The 20569-nt window shown below is 48.3% G+C and overlaps 7 protein-coding genes across 7 annotated transcripts; 4 read left to right on the top strand and 3 right to left on the bottom strand.

Moving 5' to 3' along the window:
* Positions 1–61: 61 nt before the first annotated feature.
* On the top strand, positions 62–1184 carry rrp36 (putative pre-rRNA processing protein; the record flags this gene model as incomplete). Its single annotated transcript, XM_043304751.1, has 2 exons — positions 62–229; positions 285–1184. The coding sequence occupies 2 exons, from the start codon at positions 62–64 to the stop codon at positions 1182–1184; spliced, it is 1068 nt and encodes a 355-aa protein (XP_043160686.1).
* An 863-nt stretch (positions 1185–2047) lies between these two features.
* Positions 2048–3576, bottom strand: Asppvi_008885 (uncharacterized protein; the record flags this gene model as incomplete). The annotated part of the gene is made up of 2 exons (XM_043304750.1): positions 2048–3272; positions 3371–3576. 2 exons carry the CDS (start codon positions 3574–3576, stop codon positions 2048–2050), a joined length of 1431 nt encoding a protein of 476 aa, XP_043160685.1.
* Positions 3577–9189: 5613 nt separating this feature from the next.
* Asppvi_008884 (DNA-directed RNA polymerase core subunit RPC19) lies at positions 9190–9817 on the top strand (the record flags this gene model as incomplete). Its single annotated transcript, XM_043304749.1, has 4 exons — positions 9190–9315; positions 9399–9490; positions 9552–9628; positions 9684–9817. 4 exons carry the CDS (start codon positions 9190–9192, stop codon positions 9815–9817), a joined length of 429 nt encoding a protein of 142 aa, XP_043160684.1.
* A 393-nt stretch (positions 9818–10210) lies between these two features.
* Positions 10211–10968, bottom strand: Asppvi_008883 (putative NADH-ubiquinone oxidoreductase B14 subunit; the record flags this gene model as incomplete). Its single annotated transcript, XM_043304748.1, has 4 exons — positions 10211–10330; positions 10459–10605; positions 10750–10811; positions 10926–10968. 4 exons carry the CDS (start codon positions 10966–10968, stop codon positions 10211–10213), a joined length of 372 nt encoding a protein of 123 aa, XP_043160683.1.
* A 410-nt stretch (positions 10969–11378) lies between these two features.
* On the top strand, positions 11379–12123 carry loc1 (the record flags this gene model as incomplete). The annotated part of the gene is made up of 3 exons (XM_043304747.1): positions 11379–11666; positions 11739–11888; positions 11989–12123. The coding sequence occupies 3 exons, from the start codon at positions 11379–11381 to the stop codon at positions 12121–12123; spliced, it is 573 nt and encodes a 190-aa protein (XP_043160682.1).
* A 170-nt stretch (positions 12124–12293) lies between these two features.
* On the bottom strand, positions 12294–13956 carry Asppvi_008881 (putative hydrolase, alpha/beta fold family; the record flags this gene model as incomplete). Its single annotated transcript, XM_043304746.1, has 6 exons — positions 12294–12479; positions 12530–12658; positions 12711–12834; positions 12900–12980; positions 13038–13198; positions 13252–13956. 6 exons carry the CDS (start codon positions 13954–13956, stop codon positions 12294–12296), a joined length of 1386 nt encoding a protein of 461 aa, XP_043160681.1.
* A 1061-nt stretch (positions 13957–15017) lies between these two features.
* Positions 15018–19973, top strand: Asppvi_008880 (uncharacterized protein; the record flags this gene model as incomplete). Its single annotated transcript, XM_043304745.1, has 8 exons — positions 15018–15385; positions 15453–15993; positions 16079–16193; positions 16773–17911; positions 17995–18105; positions 18262–18377; positions 18426–19078; positions 19132–19973. 8 exons carry the CDS (start codon positions 15018–15020, stop codon positions 19971–19973), a joined length of 3885 nt encoding a protein of 1294 aa, XP_043160680.1.
* Between the last annotated feature and the right edge of the window lie 596 nt (positions 19974–20569).

Here is a 20569-nt window from a genome sequence, read left to right as displayed (position 1 = left end):
TCTTATACTTTGCTGCAGTCCATTCTCCGATACACGTATCGAACTGAAGCCACTGAAGAGGATGGCTGTTTCTGATCTTCTCAACCGACGAGTACGAGCTCTACCAGACGAGGACGAAGAGGTTTACTCGGAAGCGTCTGCATCCGAGTCGGAAAGTAATGATGAAGGGGTTGAGGAATCAGGATCGGATCTTAGCGATGATAGCTCAGAAGGGGACGATGGCTCTGAGGTAAGCCTTCCAAAACTTTGCGCCAGGCATCCCACGTTTCTAAAGTCATCATCAGTCCCAAGACGAGTCAGATGCCATGAGCGATGAAAACGAGGAAGATGACGAGGACGACGAAGACAGCGACGACGGCCAAGACGATGTGCAGGCTTCATTAAGCAATATCTCTTTCGGCGCACTCGCCAAAGCGCAAGCCTCATTAGGCCCCAAAGCCAAGCGCAAATCCAAACCCTCGCAGTCAACAGCAAATGATGGAGAACCCGCAGCTGCCTCCCCGTTAGACGACATTCGCGCGCGGATCCGCGAAGCCCGCGAACAGAAACGACAGGGATCCTCAAAGTCGAAAGACACGGAGAAGCATTCCCGCTCCTCCAAACACGCACCGATGGTGCAGTCATCCAAACATCCCGTTACCCGCAAGCGCACCATCATCGAGCCGCCGGCGGCCCTCAAATCGCGGGACCCGCGTTTCGATCCCACGGTACGCAGCCAAAGCGGTCGTAGTGAAGCTTCCCAAAGCGCGTACGCCTTCTTGGACGATTACCGCGCTGCGGAGCTCAAGGAAATGAAGGAGAAGCTCGCAAAGACCAAGGATCCGAGACAGAAGGAAGCCTTGAAGCGTGATATCCGGTCGGCTGCGGACCGTCTGCGCACAATTGAAAACAGAAGAAGGGAGAAGGAGGTATTAGCGGAACACAAGAAACGAGAGAAGGACCTCATTCGCGAAGGAAAGAAGAGTAACCCGTACTTCCTCAAGAAGTCGGACCTCAAGAAGCAGGTGTTACTTAAGAAGTATGAGAGCATGGGCTCTAGGCAACGTGTGAAGGCACTCGAGAGAAGGCAGAAGAAGTTGACTGCTAAGGAGAGGAAGGAAATGCCTATGGAGCGACGTGGACTGGAGCATGATTCCACGTCTTACAATGATGGCGGGGGCGGTAAACGCAGACGGCTTGCTTAAGAGACATTGTGCCCATATCTTCAATCCATCAATGCTTTATGGCGAAACCGTTTGTTTCCTTCTACATGATTTCTTCTGTGAAAGCTTGCATCTGAACTCTGAATAGATCACGGAAATGATCATGAGAACTCATTATTAAAGTTTGACTGGATCTACCAGTCCGCACTAATTGTGCTATAAAAATGCAAGATGACGTCTCTCTCGAATTATCACCAGTTCTGGTTCGAGAGGATTGATCTGCGCCGGGCATTACTGTAAGATTCAGGACAAGAAAAATAAGTTTAAGGAAAAAGGGAAAATGAGCTTTGTCTGATGAAAATGCTATGTCGAAATGGAAAATAAGAAAATGGTGACAAGAACAATGGTATCACAAAAAGAAGACCAAATCAGCGGCGACAAATGCCAGCAATGATATCGGTGGAAGGGAAGAACAGATATGGACATAGTATTGTGCAACGTTGACATTTCCCAGCACCCAATCCAAAAGATCCAACGCCAGTGAACAGCAGCCTGAAAAAGGTGGAAAGAAGAGGCCCAGGAAGCAAGTCAGAAATGATAACATTTCCGGCTTTGGTATCGGGGAGGTTTGAAAGAGTTCGTAAGGATAAGTCGTAAGTCTCGCAATCATCAATCTCAACTGACTAATCTCATTCAGTCAAAAAGCTTCGTGCCTGTCCGATTTTCAGCTGTTATGAATCTCAGTATGCCAAGTCTGCTCCCAAGTTAGACTCGTTCCGTTCTTGTTCGAGATGCAGAGGATCTGAGCCCGCAACATCTGACTCCTAGGATTATGCCCAAAGCTGAAACAAGCGAATAGCATCCGACGGAATGACGGGATACGATAGGTCCCAGATGATCATGCTTCATGAATGAAAGAGATCCCAAGCCCTGGCACACAGACTGAGAAACTCCTCCTTCTTTCTCCGTTGTGTCTCGGGAGAGTCTCTGCCTGCACCAAAAGCCCCGTAAGTGGTGTTTGCGCTAGAAGCTAGAGCGGGATTAGGTCGATAGTGAGGTTCGGGGCCGTGACCCAAGGGAGGACTTCCGTTATCCTGTTCATATTCACTTCTCGGGCGTCGGCGAGCAGTTCCCTCGGTTGACTGTAATACAGGCTGGACAGGCGGATGGGGCGCTGAAGGCGCAGCGTCTGTACTAGTTCGCGACTTGGTTTGTCCGTTAGGCACGTGAGGAGACGGTGGAGTTGGAGGCTGGTGGCCGCCATAGTGAACAATGCGTGGTAGAAGCTCCTCACGTCCACCAGCTAATTCATGGACGGCCTCCTCTGCGGATCGGTATTCCCGAGGTCGACCTTGCGCTTGCGCCGCAGATCCAGGCATTCTGGGAGATGGTAACGGCGGAAGGTTATTGGGTTGTGACGGATTTGCGCCTGAAACAGCCTGATAGTATGTGCCGCGACTAGTGTCCCGATCACGGGAGCCTAGGGCTTCAGAGCCAAAGACATCAGATAGCGGGGGAAGGCGATTATTTGTTTGAGTAGCAGGGACATGGTGAATGTGAGAAGTTGACCCGAGGGTAGGACTCTGGTTCACAACGTGCCGAGTCAGCGGCTGCGCTTGGTATCGACCGGTAAAGGTTTGATGCAGCGGTGCCGATTGAATGACACGCTCGTTGGCAAATTGCGCAGCAGACGGAGGTACGATTGACAGACCGGGCGGAGGTCTACGCTTGGAGGCGCCCGTTCTCGGGGCACCAAATGAGTTTGACTCCGACGGTTTAACACCATCCGGGCCGTCATCCTTGGCCGACTTGTGCAACCGAGATTCTATGATGGACCTCTGCTGGTCTCGCACGGAAAGACTCCTTTGAAGCTGCTCCCTCATAATTGGATCGTGAGTCTGAAACCCAGGTGACAAACACGCGATCCCAACGTCATGCATGGTAACTCCGTCACGGGCAGTCATGGGACCGCCAGCAGCGCGAGCTGAAAGACCTCCCGCAGTCGGGAGGCTCGTGGAGAGGTCCAGCTTTCGGGGTCGGGGCCGAGTGTGGGCCTGAGTTTGCATAGCAGGCGAGGATGGCGGCTCCTTTTTCACTATCACCTTGGGAGGGATACTTCCGTTTTGTGATCTAGACGGAGGAGAAAAAAAATTAGTGTTAGCAAACCCCCATGATCACCCGTTTTGCTTATTATAAGGCATTTGCACGAGCGAAGTCGAGGCACTTACGATGGTGATGTGTGCTTTCGTCCCGGTGATGAACCTTTCGCGGCAGATCCATCTTGTGAGACGCCAGATGCTCGTGGAGGGGTCAAACTGGAGTGGGAACTTGTCGTTGTCGGTGCCAGGGTCGGGCAATTTTTTGGACTCGGATCGCGATTCATATGCGGCGACGGCAATGGAGCGGCTGTAGCAGGTGCAACCGCCGTAGACATGATAGTATAAAGTCTGATTAAGAATATCCCGGAAGACTAAATGTTTATATGGAATGTTAAGGAACGGACAGTGATCCCGATTGATTGAATAGCGGACTTGTTGTTCTCGGTAAGTCAGACGGGTTCGCGGACGGAGCAAGACGGTGCGGAACAATCAAGAGTATGTGGGTTGTACTCTGTATATATCGCTGGTTGAAGTTCGGAGAGTCTAGAGAAGGTATGGGGCCGTGCCGCAGTCAGTGAGTATAGGCGTCGTATCTATAATGATGTTGATTCGATGGTCGAGGAGAGGTGATATCAAAAGGTCCCGAAAATCGTCGAACAGTCTTCCGTTAAGAGAATCGACTCCGGCTGTTGGTAACTTGTTGGCGTAAAGTGGAATGGCGCGCCGATGGGAGAGCGCGGCGGTGGTCAGCGGCTATGCTGGGCTTTTGCTCTTTTCGAAAAGTGAAAGCTGCCTAGCCAACAAATACCCAGAAAAAGCAACCCGAAAACAGACAGCGACAAGCAGAGCACCGCCACTACCAAGTCAAAAGGAGAGACAAGAAGACGAGCGACGAGTCGCGGTACCGAGAGATATGATCCAGGCCCAAAAGGAGCATGAATCGAAAAGAAAAAAGCTGTTGGAAGTGTGCCACGAAGTGGTCAGATACTTTCGGGGAGGGCGGTTAAGTAAAGCTGGCTGGCGGCAGTGTGACGGCGCCGACAGGGTCGGTCAGGTTGGAGATCGATCCAGAGCAACAAGCGAGAGAAATTGCACAGGGATCTCGATAGGTCTGGCCAACTAGTATGCAGGCAAACAGGCAAGTTGCCTAAAAGGGAGAGGGAGAACAAATACAAGGCTAAAATATGCGAAAAAGGGAAAAGAAGAAAGAAGAAATAAATTGACAGGTGATTTTGAGAAAGGTCAAAGGGGGAAGAGGAGAGGAAAGACAGAACTAAGGACAAAGACAGGTATGACTGGATGACAGATATAAGACGACGGACTGAGAGGAGGCAACAAAATAATAATAATGATAATGACGAAAATCAAGATGAAAAATAATAAGAAGAAACAAAATGAAGCATACTATCTAATACAAAAGTGGATCAATCACGGACACTGTTGGCGTTCTAAACTTGTATGGCAGTGTTTGACCACTTGGATATGGATGGAAAGCAAAGGTCAGGAGAAGGAGAAAATGTGCTCAGCTACTAAAGAGGAATAATATAATTAAAGAGGGGCTGGGCGACTCTCAAAGAGGCTGACAGGAGGATATGGGAATATGGAGCAGCCTCTGATGGATACAAGTTTACAACATGAGGCTACGGGAGTGTGGACTAACTAATAACTATGGAGAAGGGGAAGAGGAGCATGTGGGGATGAAACCAGCCAAGCTGTGACCACTTGATTCTGACGGATAATTTTAAAACATCTCTGAGATTCAAAGTACTGTGCCCCGTAAGGGATTAAATGGATGAAATTCCTGGATTATTGGGTATCCTTATCCATGTTGCTAGACTACTCATACACCCATCACATACTCCCTAAGTACTCTGTACTGAATATTTTAATGGCATCTATTGATATTGTATAATACTTTGAGTTGAACATACCAGAAGCTGAGATCAAGAGATATGTGCTTAATTTGTTTCAATGTGTTACTATTATTTCCTCCTGATTGTCAGGGCAAAGGGTGAGTGGAGACAATGAGAGTTTGGGATGAGACTCTATTGGAGCATTCTGAGACATGGTTTGTTTCTGCCCAGGGCTTTGTCCGTCAATGATGTGACAACTAAGACACCCAACTTTCCCCAATCCATCCTGGGATGCGATTCGTATCTCAGTCGGAGATATCATACCATATATAACTATATATATTAAACTTAATCAGCAAATGTAGCTGTTAGGGAGCAAAACTAGGTATGTCGGCCTCAAGTCAAAGCCAAGTAAACGGCGTGTTTACAGAATCGTGGTTCGGTTTGCAACCTGAACAGCAGGACAAAATATAGGGACACCTAAGGTATTATACAAATTGAGATCTGGAACACCTTAAGGTCTGACGGCCTGACCCCATCCTGGCTTCCCGCCTCTGGCAGTAATGGGGGACCTAGCGTCGACCCAGCATCGACATTCGACAGCTTGGTATCAAGTAACTAAGATAGGAAGTACATTCTCAACGGATTTACTTATGAGGCATATCTTCAAGATAACAAACGGTATGGTGTCCAGGTTTCTGCCGAGTCGACTTCCGAGCAATGAATTACTGGGTATGCTCATAGTTCACTGAATGACAACAAAATAATTACGCGAGCTTACCCTTCAAAAACCAGGGGGCAGCGAGAGTCACCTATCCACAGAGTACTCCGTAGTAGCAAACATTTCTCAAACATATACTGATCCAGTCCATTCCTAATCAGTTACAGTACACACAAATACTGCCCCTCTTTCCCCTGTGGCGAGCCAGGGCGACGAAATCTGCGACACCAGTGTCCATCACCAGGACCCTTCAAGTCCTCCAATCAAATCCCCAGACCCAAGCATTTGTTGTTTAAGTTTCTCGCGCCATGTGCTTTCGCATGGTCATTTTTGAGGTTCCTTCTTGCAAGAGAAATTAATATCATCAGAGTCTTTGTGTGAGTCTTCCTGACATTAAATACTGCATTAAATACTGAGATGACTGTGAGACAAAAGAAATTGCTCCAATAAACCGGGCTGTCTGTCAAGGACCATGCCCACGAGGGACTAATTTATGCATAGATCTGCTCTTCCTGATCTTGACCACCATCAGAACGCCAATCTGAATGGACACAATCACCTTTATCATCTTTACCTAGATATAGTATCCGTGTCAACTTGATGTAGCATGGGCTTCAAAAACAGTCAACTGTTCTTGCTCGTCAGGTTGCTCGCCCCAATGAACCCGGATACTAGGCATCCCTAGTTTCATCGAGATCTTGCAGATGCTGTTACCTCGGCTGCTTCTCTCTTGATATTCCCCGCGAGGTCATATATATCTAACATCCGTGCATCGAGCTTCGCCAGGGATTCTGAGTCAATCGAATGTGCGCGTCTTGCCCAACAATATGGCCCTTTATCTATTCGCTGTACACAGACCCATGCCTCGTGCGGTCCGCCAACTTTCCTCCAGGAATGCTAGTCCATTTCAGGAGTCAGTGCGGGTGCAACATTGAAAATTATAGGTTCGGGCATTAACATTCATTGTACCTGGGATAGTGGTAGAAACTCAAAGCTATTTTAGCGGAAAATGATTACTTCTGACAAGTACTTTTGACCATGCGGCCTACTTTTATTGCTGAGCTAAGATATCGACGCACGGATCGATCTAGTATATGCAGGAAGGGAGCCAATCCCTGTTCTCGTTGCAGCGGTCGTTGATTATTGAGCTAGGGCTCTGACAGTAGCGTAATCGTAGTGGAAAGTGGTTCATGGCTAATATGCAAATAGATATAAGCAAACTTGCAAACCCTGTCAATGCCTAAATTATTTTAGCTATAAACCTTGCTATGGAGCGACGCACAAAGATCACTATCATGTGATATCTACCTGTAGAGATCAATGTACAGAGTCGAAAGTATACTCGAGCCATCCAAACTTGTGTTGGACCCTTATCAAGTCACATAACGTACAAAGTCTGTCTCAAGCGTTAGTGAATCCTTTTACGGGACATGGTACTATCCGCCAATCAGCTTATAAATTCATTGGGATTGTGACAGGTCAAAAAAAGTACGACGCAGATAGTAGATGAATAATCCATGATCCAAACCTCTGGGAAATTATTCTAGGCCAACCTTAGCAAGTTAGCACAGTCGCACTACGTGCAAGATGGATGCACTAGTGATTTATTCGACCCATAAGTGTTCCTAGTGAAATTACGGATATATCACGGTCTTGGGGAAATATGAACTTAGGAACACGACCATCGCCTTGATGGATGCAGAATTGATTTGGCCCCCAGTCCGCGCAAAGCGCAAACTAATCCTTCAAATCCAAATGGGCTGATTAAATCATAAATACCATGCTTCTCTGGGTTCTTCATTATCATTACCCATTCAGTAGTGAGAATCATCCTCAGGTACTGGTAGAACACCGTGCCAAGTGTTCATGAGTCTGCACAGACCTATTCCTCACGCCCAGAGCCCGAGGACTCGTGTCATGGCCCACGGGCATGTCACAGCAGTTGGCCAGTGGTCTTTGCGTTGAGAAATCCATATTTGAGCCGATCTTAATCTTAGATCTACTCTAAATAGCAGAAAGTTTACACGTCTATTACTATATTCAGATTTCAGCCGCTCGGTCTCAACTGGGCCTCTATTGTTCCATTTCAATTCAATAGTTTCCTTTATTGTCTGGCAATCGTCAGCTGTCAGCCCGTCAGGACTCCGTAATCCTTACACTTCGGAAATTTTGCCATAGACAGATGACGACCCTATGATAAATGTTATCTACGGGAAATACCCGGTGTCTTAAGAGGTCGCGGCTGTTTGAGAGCCCGAATGACCGATGTCATATCGCTTGCTAGAACCGCTCGTGCTGCTACTTCAGACTTGCAGTTGAACTGAAACATTGACTGCTGAAGATATTGACAGTTCTTGCTCGACAAGCCACAGTTGCACAACATCAACAAAATCGGGGTAGTGGTCGATCTTGAGGTGTTTGATAACTGAAAGCTGGACTATATGGGAAATAGCATAGCCAATAGGTAACCAGCATACATCCCTGACGGCCTCTGCAACATGAGCAGGAGAGCTTGTCTCACTCACATTATCACATGGATATCTAGTACTCCGTACTCCGTCCTCCGTATAGTAGGAATGTGTGTATCCTGTACTAAGCGTAGATGGCACGTTCTGACGCTTTCGGAACCCGAATGATCTCTCCATTCAGCACAGTTGCTGAAGGTAAGCATGGGATTGGGTGTCGAACTTGGTATCTCTCGATACGTGATAGTTCAAGCTGTGGTAGTAGGTTCGTTCGGCCGAACAGCAACTCCTCGTCGCTAATTCTGCTGTTGCTGTAACTGTAGATATTTGGAATGATCAATCAGTTAGAGCAAACCCAGTCATCGTATAGACGCAGTAAAGCTCCTCTTCGAGCTCTAAAGAATGTATGTGAAGGTAACTCCGTACCTCTACGCGTGATGATCCGCCAAGATTCGCCGAATACCGAAGGCGGTCAGCTTGCTATCGATAACCATTTTTACTCTTTTTCTTCCTCATGAGGGACCTGGAGAACTGCACAACTCGGATTTCCTCCTCGGCGTCACTACTCAATTGCGTTCAGGAACAATATTTCACAGTCGAAGCCACTTGCACTTGCTCCGTCGATTCGATCTGCTCTCTCGGAAGAACACCTAAGAACGCGACGCCGCTAACGTACTCCACTGCTTACAAGCCACCAGGTCTCTGAAACAAGAACAACTGCATAAGAAGGTTCACAACCGGAGAAAACAGACATATCGATCAAAGACAGAGGGGTCTGAGCTAGCAATTTTTGACGAGGCGCATTCAACGCACTCTTCTGCACCTGGACCAGGCTGACGAAGCCCGCATTCAACTATCACTCTCTGTACGACTAAACCGTGCTACATACCCTTTCTTCGAATATCCACCATGCCAGCCTCTGTGCACTCTCAAGACCAAGACCAGTCCATGGTGGACACTGCTCCTCAGGAGCTAGAACAGCAGCAGGACTATGAACAGGAGGAGTTCGAGCTTGAGGAAAAACGGATTGTCGTGGTGCGTTATGCGTCCCGTCGTTGGCGGTTCTGCTCCTGTCAGAGGCGCAGCGCGAGACTGGTCGCTTACTGAATTTTCTTTAGTTACCGGGTGCCACGGAGACCGCAGCGTCTTTTCAGTTTGAAGGTGAGGGGCATACTCTAGGGAATGCGTTACGTTACGCCATCATGAAGAAGTGAGTCGGCCTTATTCTGGTTCTCGGAGATGTCGCAATGGCTGACCCCTACCCCTTTCAGCCCCGAAGTTGAATTCTGCGGATACACGATCCCGCATCCCTCGGAAGCCAAGATGAACCTGCGTATCCAGACATACGGTATGTATTCTGCCACACATAGGCTGATTTGATAGAGCTGACTGGAATATCGCAGATTCGACGACTGCAGTTGAAGCCCTGGAGAAGGGCTTGGAGGCTTTGATGGACCTCTGTGATGTTGTCACGGACAAATTCACATCGGCGCGGGATGCTTTCAATGCTGCCCAGGCTGATACGATGACCTCGTGATGCATGGCTCTTCTTGGGCGGATTTGACATTTATGGCGTTGTATATTGAAGCAAAAAGTTTTCCGTGGTATTCATTATTGGGACGATTTTGTTGTCTATGGCATTGTACCGGAGTAAACATGTCTTTAATAGAATGATTAGATATCCCTCTGCAGTGTATGATGTGCAGCTGACCTGCAAGTGATAACGTCTGCTCATGAGAAGTTCGGTGCCCTCTGCGATTTGTTCAAGTACTGGCAAGGCAGAATGAATGCAACATGTGAGGAACAAAAGCTGCAATTTGCTAGTCTGACAATATTTACATGACCGCTTTCTATCTGGGACGCAACGCAATGCCCCAAGCCCCGAAGACGGAAGAAACTCATGGCAAGTGAAAAAGCTCGAAAAGGAAATTCAATTGCGGCCTTCCAAGAAGCCAGAGATGAAGTTAGGAGGTAATCTAGCACCGGGCTCCTCTTCTGGCCGGAAGTATTTCATCACATGCGAAAGCTGCTTCCAGTAGTTGAGGGTTTCCTAGAGAAATACCATCAGTAAAGTCCAAAGAAGGCTATTTCAAGGCATGAGATCAAGCCATGGAGAATATATCGTTCGCATCATATCGTCGGCTTGGAATTAAGTGAATTGGTAGCCTCTGGACTGACCTGGTATTCGGCATKGCTCTGGAACAACAAAACATCAACAACACCCAGCTGCTGGACGTAGCGATGCTTCTCAAACTCTTGGCGAATCTTCGTCCGGATTGCGGATACGGGGATGTTCAAGGAGTACATGGTCTGAATCTCGGGGGACTATTCTCCTCGACGTTGTTTTATGTTAGTCCTTTCTTGCTTGTAGAGAAACATTCGCCAATGCTCAGAGCTTTCAGCAGCTCAATGGACGGAAATCCATGGGCCAAATCAGAGTATGTATAGCTGCGGGTTGGGCAAACTGACCGCTCTGAGCCATTCTCTGTAGGACCGGATGACGCGAGACTTTGCATCGGCCCAATTGACGGCTATCATGAACATGTACGTTAGCACTGGCCAGTTCATCCACTGACATCGCGGCAATTTGTAAGAGAATCGCCGGATCGTCTCGGGGTCTCGCGTGCGGGAAGGACTGCACATACAGGAGCGCGTGCGCTGCGCGAGGTAAGTGGGATTGATGGTCATCTTGGGAGTGGCCGGTGATCGTGGACTAAACACAGCAAGCTGGGGGAGGGACAGGTGCGCTGAAAGTCGACGTTCCTTTTCGGACTCAAGTTAGCGTGACGATGGATAGGTTGGAAGTGGAGGTTTGGGATCCTCGCTGGTTGGACCTACCGCCTTCCTTTTGCGAAAAATTTCGTCCGCAGTTATTTGGAGACCATCGAGATTTGCTATGGTCAACTCCAGAAATTAATCTCCATATACGCATTTTTGCCCATTTTATCGGTGCGAGTAACTGTGAAAGCTGTCTGGTACGATCCTGGTCTACTTGTCTTCCTCTCGCTATCAACCTTCCTAAGCGAAAAGACACCCGCAAATTCGATTACCTCTGCACCATACCCACGTGCGAGACGATATCTCGATAGATAACAGATATGGCGCCGAATAAGCCTTCAGTCAAAGGCAAGTCATCCTCCAAGGGTGACTCAGGAAAGAGCAAGCCTCTCTCATCCGCATCGAAAGTGAGCAAGAAAAATGCGAAGCGCCCGCCACCCAAGGAAGTGAAGTCGAAGGCACGCACCGAGTCATCACTATTGAAGAAGACGAAGAAGAGGGAATATACAGAAGAAGAACTTGACCTCCCGAAGCTGAATATGATCACACCTGTCGGAGTAGTGAAGCCAAAGGGCAAGAAGAAGGGAAAGGTCTTTGTTGATGATCAGGTGAGTGTGCTCGTTCTCCAATCTTTGTCTCTCGCTTTGGCTGAGAATCACTGACACCTGCCCTACGTATAGGAGGGAATGATGACTATCCTTGCCATGGTCAATGCGGAACAAGAGGGCCACATTGAGTCCAAGCTGCAGAAGGCGCGTCAACTAGAGGAGATTCGCGAAGCCAAGAGAAAGGAAGCAGAAGCGAGACATGCCGAAAAGAAGAACAAATTGGTATGTGTCGATATATTATGCATTATTGTTTCCATACAGGATATCTCGATTGGACTTGCTCTGCATGGAGGCATTGACTAACAAGAACATCTGGATATAGGAAGAAGCGAAGCAATCAATTCGCCAGAAGCGGAAGCGCAAGAGCGGCGGCAATGAAGACTCCAAAGCTGATGCTTCTGCACCTAAATCAGATTCAAAGTCAAAAGGAAAGAGAAAGAGTGTTTCTTTTGCTTGAGCGTTCTATGTACAAAAGTTTATTCTATCTATACCAATTTTATGTATCTAGATGGGGTTATTTGGCGTTCCCGCAGGTCTATATATTACCCGAAAGTGACATGAATGGGCAGTCATGACTCCATGTACCGGCCTTCCCAACCAGGCCAGAAGTCTGTATTTATGTTCCCCTTATTGCACCATCTTCAAGGCCAATTTGCGCCGCATAGGATCAAAGTCTGGCTTGGGCGCCGTGTCTGGATCTTTGCTCGGATCAAAGTGGTTTGCGATACGACCAGGAAGTTTCTCAGGATGCTCAACTATGAATGGCATCCCGAGGTCAATCTCCTTGGCCATGGTGTTCAGGAAGTTTGTCACCTGTCTCAAAAGTCAATAGAAGCGTCTGGTGTCTGTAGCAAGATACCCACCGGTTTCACAAACCACCTATCTCCACCAAGTTCAAACCAACCGAGGTGACCGCCCCAGGACGTAGTCAACATGACACCATAAGGTGTTTGCGTCATTTCTTGAAAAGGAAGCGCATCGACCGAAGCGACCTACAAAGTGATTAGTTCGATGTTAAACCCTAAAATTAATTGCAGAACCGACCGGATCATCTTCAGCCTGCACCGTGAAGAATGGGATTCGAATGGCAAGCATGGAATCGATGGATGCTGCGTCTCGATAGTATGCACCTTCTGTAGGGTATCCCCAGGTTGCGCATTGCAGTGCCCTAACGGAATGATCAATAACTGAATGACGACAAGAAGTGTTTTGAGAGAATGCACGAAGTCTTACCGATCAAATTCATGCAAGTATCTGGACTTCCTGACTGCCTCCACGTCCACTCGTGGATTCTTTGACACTTCTTCAACATGCCTGATATAGACCAGTCAGCCTGGATAACAAGATAGCTATTGACAGCGCTGAACTCACTGTTCAAAGAGTCGCTTCATGCTTGATCCCATCGTCCTACTGTACACCTCAAGTCCGAGCCACGTCTTTTGGAGGTTTGTCGAGCCGACATCTAAATTCCAGGGGCTTGCACAGAGCACCGCCGCTTTCAGCTGACATGCATCACCTTCTTCACCGAGATACTGAGCACGAAAGTGTTAATTCACTCTCAATTTGGGAACTGAGAGCAACTTACATTGGCAAGAATATTCGCACCGAGGGAGAACCCAATTCCGAACAGAGGTCGATTTGGAAACGCCTTGCGGAGCCATTTTACGGTTTGACGAACATCCCACGTGGCCCGGGCGTTGTAGAGCACACCGGTGGTAATTTTGGTCTGAGAGCAGCCTCTGGAATTGACCACACATGCTTCCCAATTTCCATCTGCAATGAGTGGCGCGAGTACATGGCGCAGATAGATCTCGTGCGAGCCACCGCTTAAACCATGGAGAAGCACAAGCATGGGCTTCGTATCATCTGAAGGCAGAGCTTGGAACTCCTCTTCTGAGAAGAAAGACGTCCGTTCCGGAAGACCCGAAGGTAGAGTGTATCTCCTCGCTTCATCGGTAGCTTCGGCGTTGTCCTTGGGCGTTTCGTACGGCTCAACGACAAAATCCACTGCAAAATGCCCTTTATACATTGAACTGTCGGCCTCAAACATCCTGCGCTTGTAATACACAGGAACATCGTCAAATTTGATGGTAGTCCAGGCAGTCTGTAAATGCCCATTAAAAAGGAACGGATTCAGATGGCATTTCGCCGGGGTTGCAGCGCGACAGATATCCGCGAGCGCAACCTGCTGCTTGACACCAGATTCGCCAGGCTTCTTGGTCAGGACGAGTTTGTTATCCTTGGAATGGAAAAAAGAAAGGCGTGCACTTGGTCGAATCCATGACAACATGCTTATTACGAGCAGCAGCGGCCCAGAGATAATCAACGGAAGTAGATAGACGTTTAGGATACTTTGAATGACAAGTCAGTCATAAACAGCGGCAGCCTAGGGAGCAAAGCACTGAGTCTGAAAGGGAGCAATGATTGACTGACCCGTCTGAATACATCAACAATCTGATCTATAAGCAGAGTTTCGCTATGACAATGGTAACCACAAAAGTTAAGAAACAGGAGACAGAATCAATGAGACAGAAACCAGACATACATTACCACTCTGCACCACCCCTTCTGCACATATAGGATTTTTCCTCTCCATCTGCCTCGGCATCACTACTATATCGGGAAAGCATGACATAAGCATCGTTATCTGATCAATGACTCAGCAATCACATGCTTGCTCCTGATGTTTGTTCTGTTTGTTTGCCCTTGCATCATGAGACACAGGGAAACCCTATGATCAGAAGCTAGCAGTCAGTTGATAACACAATATAGCCAGTTACATCGAACTCGTTCCCTCCTCTTCTTATCAGGACGTACTGTGGCTTTTCTCAAGCCAGATAGCACGCGTTGGAAGCATTGAATATTTTGAGAAGAACGATGCAGACATCTACAAGACTTAAGAGTGCTCAATGCGGCTGCCAGGGACCCGAAAGCGGAAAGTCAGCTCAAACTCGGCGAGATGTCATCTTGCAAATCCCCTTCAGAATGGAAATCCGGTTTCTAAATTTACTTTACAGATTATTTAGAACTTATGTATGCTTGCAGCAATTTTCTGTTGATGAGTTGAAGCAGCCATCCTTTGGGTTGGTCGGATAGTGACCCTGCATCGGAAGCCCTAGCCTTGTATGTAATCCTGATAGCATCTGCTACACTGTGATCATAGCGCGTGCTCCGTTTGCGTGCAACTTCCAGCCGTCGTGGGGGACTACTTCAAGGTCAACAGATCCTCCGTATCTTAGCCTTCCTTTTTGATGGCTCTTTGTCACGCGATGCGCTTTTTGTGTCTTTCATATAACTATACACTATGATACCGGAGAGCCAGCAGCCAACTAGCTGGTTCTTACCATATCCATGACTTACTGTCAATCTTCAACGAAGGTTTTCGGAGTAAAGGACAAGAAACGCTGGAGACAAAGCGCCAAGTTGCTGGTTTCTAGTCTAGCCCGCATCGAAAGCAGGCTTCCAGCCAACATGGTGTATCCTTTTCGCAGGGCTGGAGAAAAGCTGAAGACTGTTGCAAAGATGGATACGTGGGTGCGAGGTCAATCCGAAGAGCGGAGCACAGCGACGAAACGTTCGACCCGGTGCTATCTCCTTGAACTGCCCACAGAGCTGCTGCTAGAGATCATCTCGCATCTATCTGTAATACCTGAAACATGCCTGGCTCTGACCTGTAAACGATTGTTTGCGATATCCGGGGCCATTTTCAGATCCGTAAGGTACAGAAACCGTCTCATCAGCTTTGCCTAGGCATTGAAGTCCACTTCGCTAATTTGGACCCTTCAGGTTCAGTCAGGATTTTGCACCTCTATTCCACCATTACCGAAACGGACACAACTTTGTCACCACACGATGGCAACTCATCAACATACTAGAGAACAGCAGGTGGTGGGCCTGCTCGAAATGCTTGAAGCTCCATCCGCGAGATGCCTTCTCCTCTCGCGAACTCAGGCGCAAACCGGAGGAGCGTGCATGTATGTTGGGTAACTTTGCGGGCATAGTCGACTTGTGTCCCTGCAAGAAATTGACATTTCGGGATAAGATGGATCTCGTTGAACTTTTGAAAGTGCGACAGCGGTCAGTTGCCGCCTTACAGTCTCAGTTCGGCGCCAGCATTCAACAGCKGTTCTGCTGGCATTCTTGCTCCAAGGACTACGGCCCTACGCAGTTACACATTGAGATCTTCCCGGAGCTGGACGATCAAGATCAGTTGAAAATCAAGACCGAATACAGATTGACAACGGAATCCGGGAAGCTAGGAAAGGAAGAATACATAACACCCCGGTTCGGATGTGCTCATCGATCAGTCGATCTGTGGCTTTCCAGTGTATGCCAGACGACTATTTGCCAAAGCTTCGACAGTATCTGCGCGTCATGCAAGCGCATATCAATTTGCAACTCTTGCAATTCAGTGCTCAAGTGTCCTCGGAGGCAACCTTGCCATGTTGACCAGGACTCAGGCAGGGCAACTTACCACTTCTGGACCGAGAGATGCCTTGGCGGGACGACATCAATGCCAGATCAGACGTGGGCTTCTCAACGTATACATCCCGCTGAGAATTCGGTTGAAGTCGACAATTGCAGCGAGGTATGCCCTTGGACTGTCCGGGAGCATCCTCCTTCTACCGGCCCACCTGCTTTGGGAATGGATATCCTTGGTCCTGCAGTCCAAGATCAGTCGATGAGTCAGCTTTACACTTCAATAAACCTGATTTAAAGACCGGGGAGACTCTCGGCGCCTTCGGTACTTCCAGCTCGACTATAAGGTGGGAGACAGGGCGTTATGATGGACATGCATTCGTTTTTGGTTTTCCGTTTGTCATTGTGTATTATGCTTCTCATTTCTCAATGACTTCTTGTGGATTTGGTTCCCTTCTCTTTTTCGTCTGTTTGGACAGCTACCCTTTGCTTTTCATAGAGTATACCCTCATATAGCAGATCAAGTCATTTCCTTGCAATGCATCTCTGTGCCATCTGCGTGATGTCTGTCTACCGCAGACTCCGTTTAATAATCGTTATAAAATAGAAGCAGCTTGCGAACAAACGTCGATGGTTCAGCACGAGCGTCTTTCTTTTAGGCTGTCGCTCATACGGAGTCATACGTAGGTGAATCAGGTGGTCTGACCGCCCTGGAGTTTCTCCGAACCGAAACGGAAAAGGCGCGTATCACGATGAAGGGTATCTGGTTCGATAACATCTTCGTCCTCAATTCGAAATCTATCATCCTGGATAGCAGAGCGTTGCGATTCCATGACAGTTATCTGTGTTCGGGGGCGATGAACTACCCACCATCTCATAACGGTCAATATCCTCCGCAGTATTTGCAACAACCACAGCAGCTACTGTATAGCAATGCCGACTCAAACGCTTCGCCATATGAGTATGGCAAGCCTGTCGCTTACCCTCAGACTATAATTTCGCCGTATTCGTCCTACGGACAAGCATATAATATAGAGCAGCATCAACACCAACCGCAATCGCACCACCAACAGCAACAGCAGCAGCAGCAGCAGCAGCAGCAGCAGCAGCCGCAACAGCAATATGTGAACCCCTCTGACGTGTTCCAGCAACCGCTTATTCCTCCTGCCTCGTCATCTCATCTTGCCCATGGCTCAACCCAATATGGTGCCCAACCCATGGTTTCTGTTGCAGGCAACAGCAACCGTCCCCCAGCCGTCGCAACCGCCTCAACATCCGCGCAATCAACACAATCGGCATATCAAACAGCCCCAAGTCCAAATCTGGGGAATAATGTCTTCAACCAGTACCCCCAGGTTGCTCTTCCAGCGCATTCGGTTCCAAGTTCGAATTCAGTAGCTGCCGCTCCTCCTGTGCCATCTCCGAAACCCCCTCCTCTTCCGTCGTCATCGAAACCTGCGACTCCTGTTCCACCCTCGAGAGCAGCTCCTCCCGTCCCATCAGCATCGAAACCCACGCCTCCTGTACAGTCTAAGAAACCTCTTCCTCAAGTCCTGGTCCCGGCTCCTTCACCGGAAGTCCAACAGAAAATGCAGCGCCAGGGCCCTAAAAAGCAAGTTCAACGACAGAACGCTCAGCAACCCGTGCAGAAGCCGACCAAGCCCCCTATAGATTATCAAGTTCTCTTGTTGAGCTTGGCAGATGAGTATTTAAAGGCAGCTTATGGTCACGGAACCATGGTCGCTTTATCAAGGCGCGAGATGGAAATTGAGGAATATTACAAGCTCGTTGCAACTGGTCTTGGTTGCCTGGAGGCAGTATTAAAGGTTTGCATGCCGCTGACCCGATTACAACAATTGCTTTGTCAGTAACTTCGAGCATTCATGCTAATCTCAGTGTTACGCTTTAGAATTGGAGGCTACAGCCGCGAATGGAAGCTCTTGTAAGGTTGCGGTATGCGCGCATACTGTTTGAGGAGACGGAGAATGATCTTGAGGCGGAAACAGCCCTGAGCAAAGGGGTAAGGGGTTCCAGCGCACAGTCGTTCATTAAACCAGCAGTCTACTGACATTCTTGCTTCGACAGATTGATTTATGCGAGCGAGTGAGTTGGCGTCCCTCGACTACGCACTGCCATTCCCCGTAGAACAAACCATCAGTTACTTACGGTATTGCAGAATCGCATGTTAGATCTCAAATACAGTATGCAGCATCTTCTGGCGCGGATGCTACACAAGACCAACCCGAAAGCCTCATTGAAGGCTGTCGATGGTATGATACTGGATGTTGAAGCGTAAGTTGTAACATTGCATTCCATACAGCTTGCTTCTAACAGTCGCAGATATCGCCATTCAGCTTGGGAGTATGCTTTTCGCTTTCTTCGGGTGTCACTTTCGTTATCAACATCGGCACATCAGGATTCCGTCTCTGCGCTGCAACATTTACATAAGATTTCGAATATGGCTAACCGACAAGGTGATAAAGCTGTTGCGGCCATTTCGGCCGTGATTGAAGCACTTGCTCATTTGCAACATGGAACGAGCTCCGATGCAATCGAACAGGCTCAGCGTGCGGTTGCAGTAGCAAGAAGCCATCAACTCAACGATGAGCTCCGTCATATACCGCAGCTCTCGACTCTGGTGCAAATGGTTGATATTTGTTGCAGTCTCCTTGAATACGACGTCAACCAGTCATCTCAGAAATTGAAGGTCATGCAAGATTTGATGGATGAAAGGTTGAATGATCCGAATTGGCGCGCTGATGGCTCTTTCTCAATTCCCTTGAGCGGAAAATCAGCTGGACCTTCCTCCATTGATACGGGCGATATCCTTCAGGTCCAAAATGGGACGCTCCTATTGAGTTTCAATTGGCTTCCCCAGCACGATCTCTATGCGCTTTGCTATTTCCTTAGCTCGATCACACTCAGCGCAAAGAACTCTTATGATGGTCGTAAGGCTGAGAAATTTCTCCAGGAAGGGATACGAATGGTTAAAGGTATGTCCTATCTCCGTCCTAGGGTTTTAACAATTTCTAACGGGAGTCCGCAGGGAGCTTCAAAGCGCCACAAGAAATTTCAGAGTCAATGGTCAGTGCGAATAGACGCGTTGATTGGCGACGGATCTTGTATTGCAATCTTCTTCTGCATCAAGTTTTTCTTGCCTGTGGTCGTACAGATTGGGATCTGGCGAATCAGACACTAAAGGAGCTGCGMCCCATTGCAGAGGAACTCGGGGATCAGCTCCCTGACACCATTCAGTGCTTGATGGAGTATGCAACGGGGGCACTTGCGCAGGCGACTGGTGATCTGCAGGCTGCTCTTTCCATCTTCCAGTCCCCTCTTCTCTCACTATCGTCAATCACCAGCAAGACAGCACGAAATGATCCTCGTCGCGACATCGCTATCCTTGCCGCCTTAAATTCGATTCTCATACTCCGTGACCCCAATCATCCGTCTCACTCCAATCTTCCCAGCGCCTTGGCCCTTGTTGAGTCATTCTGTAAGGGTAGCCCGAACAAGTATATCCAGGCGGCTTATTACCTTGTATGTGCGACGGTGCAAACAGAGTCAACCATTCAGACCAAGCAGTATCTTCAGCAGGCTCTTCAATCCGCCACGGCAATAAGCAACAGTCAAATCACCTGCATGACCTTGACGTTCATGAGCTGGAAGTATTTTCGCGGCGTGGTTGGGGAGCAAGCTGAAAAGAGCGCTCGCGCAGGCCGGGCAATGGCAAAGAAGGCCAATGATCGACTTTGGGTCAGCGTCACTGATGAAATGCTGGCAGAGACCTTGGAAAGGCAAGGGAAAAGTGAAGAGGCAGAGGGAGTCCGCGACGAGGGCCACCGCGTGATGACCGGATTGCCGCCAGCGCTGAAACGGCCTGTGTGATTCCACCTTCTTTTCTCTATATCTTCGTTCTTATTTCTCTTCATTTTCGCTTCGATGGTTCTGTCCAAGGCAATTTTGCTAGCCTTCTGTTCTGTGATACCACTTCATGGCCAATTGTGATGATCTTTGCGTACATGGGACATGGCTGGCGCATCCGGGATACATAAATGGGAGCTCGTCTATCGATACAACAAATTGTTGCTACAGCATCTGCTATATGAACATGGAGGCCTGCTGAATCGCAGGCATTCCCTTCCGACACATGATGAAATTGAACAGAATTTGTTCAGAAACGCTCAACCGCATAATCCTAGTAAGTCTCCGGATATTGATAAATTGCGATTTCCTTGGCGGAATTGAAGTGCAAACAAGTCGGATGCGCCGACTACATCGCACCGCTATTCAACCTTGCTGGCAAGGCAACTACTTAATATACATGCATTGAACTCGCCAAGGCTCTTTGGCCATGGCACAAAACAATCTCAATGTAACGGCCGACACGAACCAGATAGAAACCCATTCCCTGAATATGACTCCACAACTCTCCATACGCCTGCAACGTGTACACCACTCCGAGCCAGGTTGAATCGCACCAT

The sequence above is a fragment of the Aspergillus pseudoviridinutans genome (genome assembly GCF_018340605.1).
Source record: "Aspergillus pseudoviridinutans IFM 55266 DNA, scaffold_6, whole genome shotgun sequence".
Lineage (NCBI taxonomy): Eukaryota > Fungi > Ascomycota > Eurotiomycetes > Eurotiales > Aspergillaceae > Aspergillus > Aspergillus pseudoviridinutans.
This window is presented reverse-complemented; position numbering and strand designations above follow the sequence as displayed.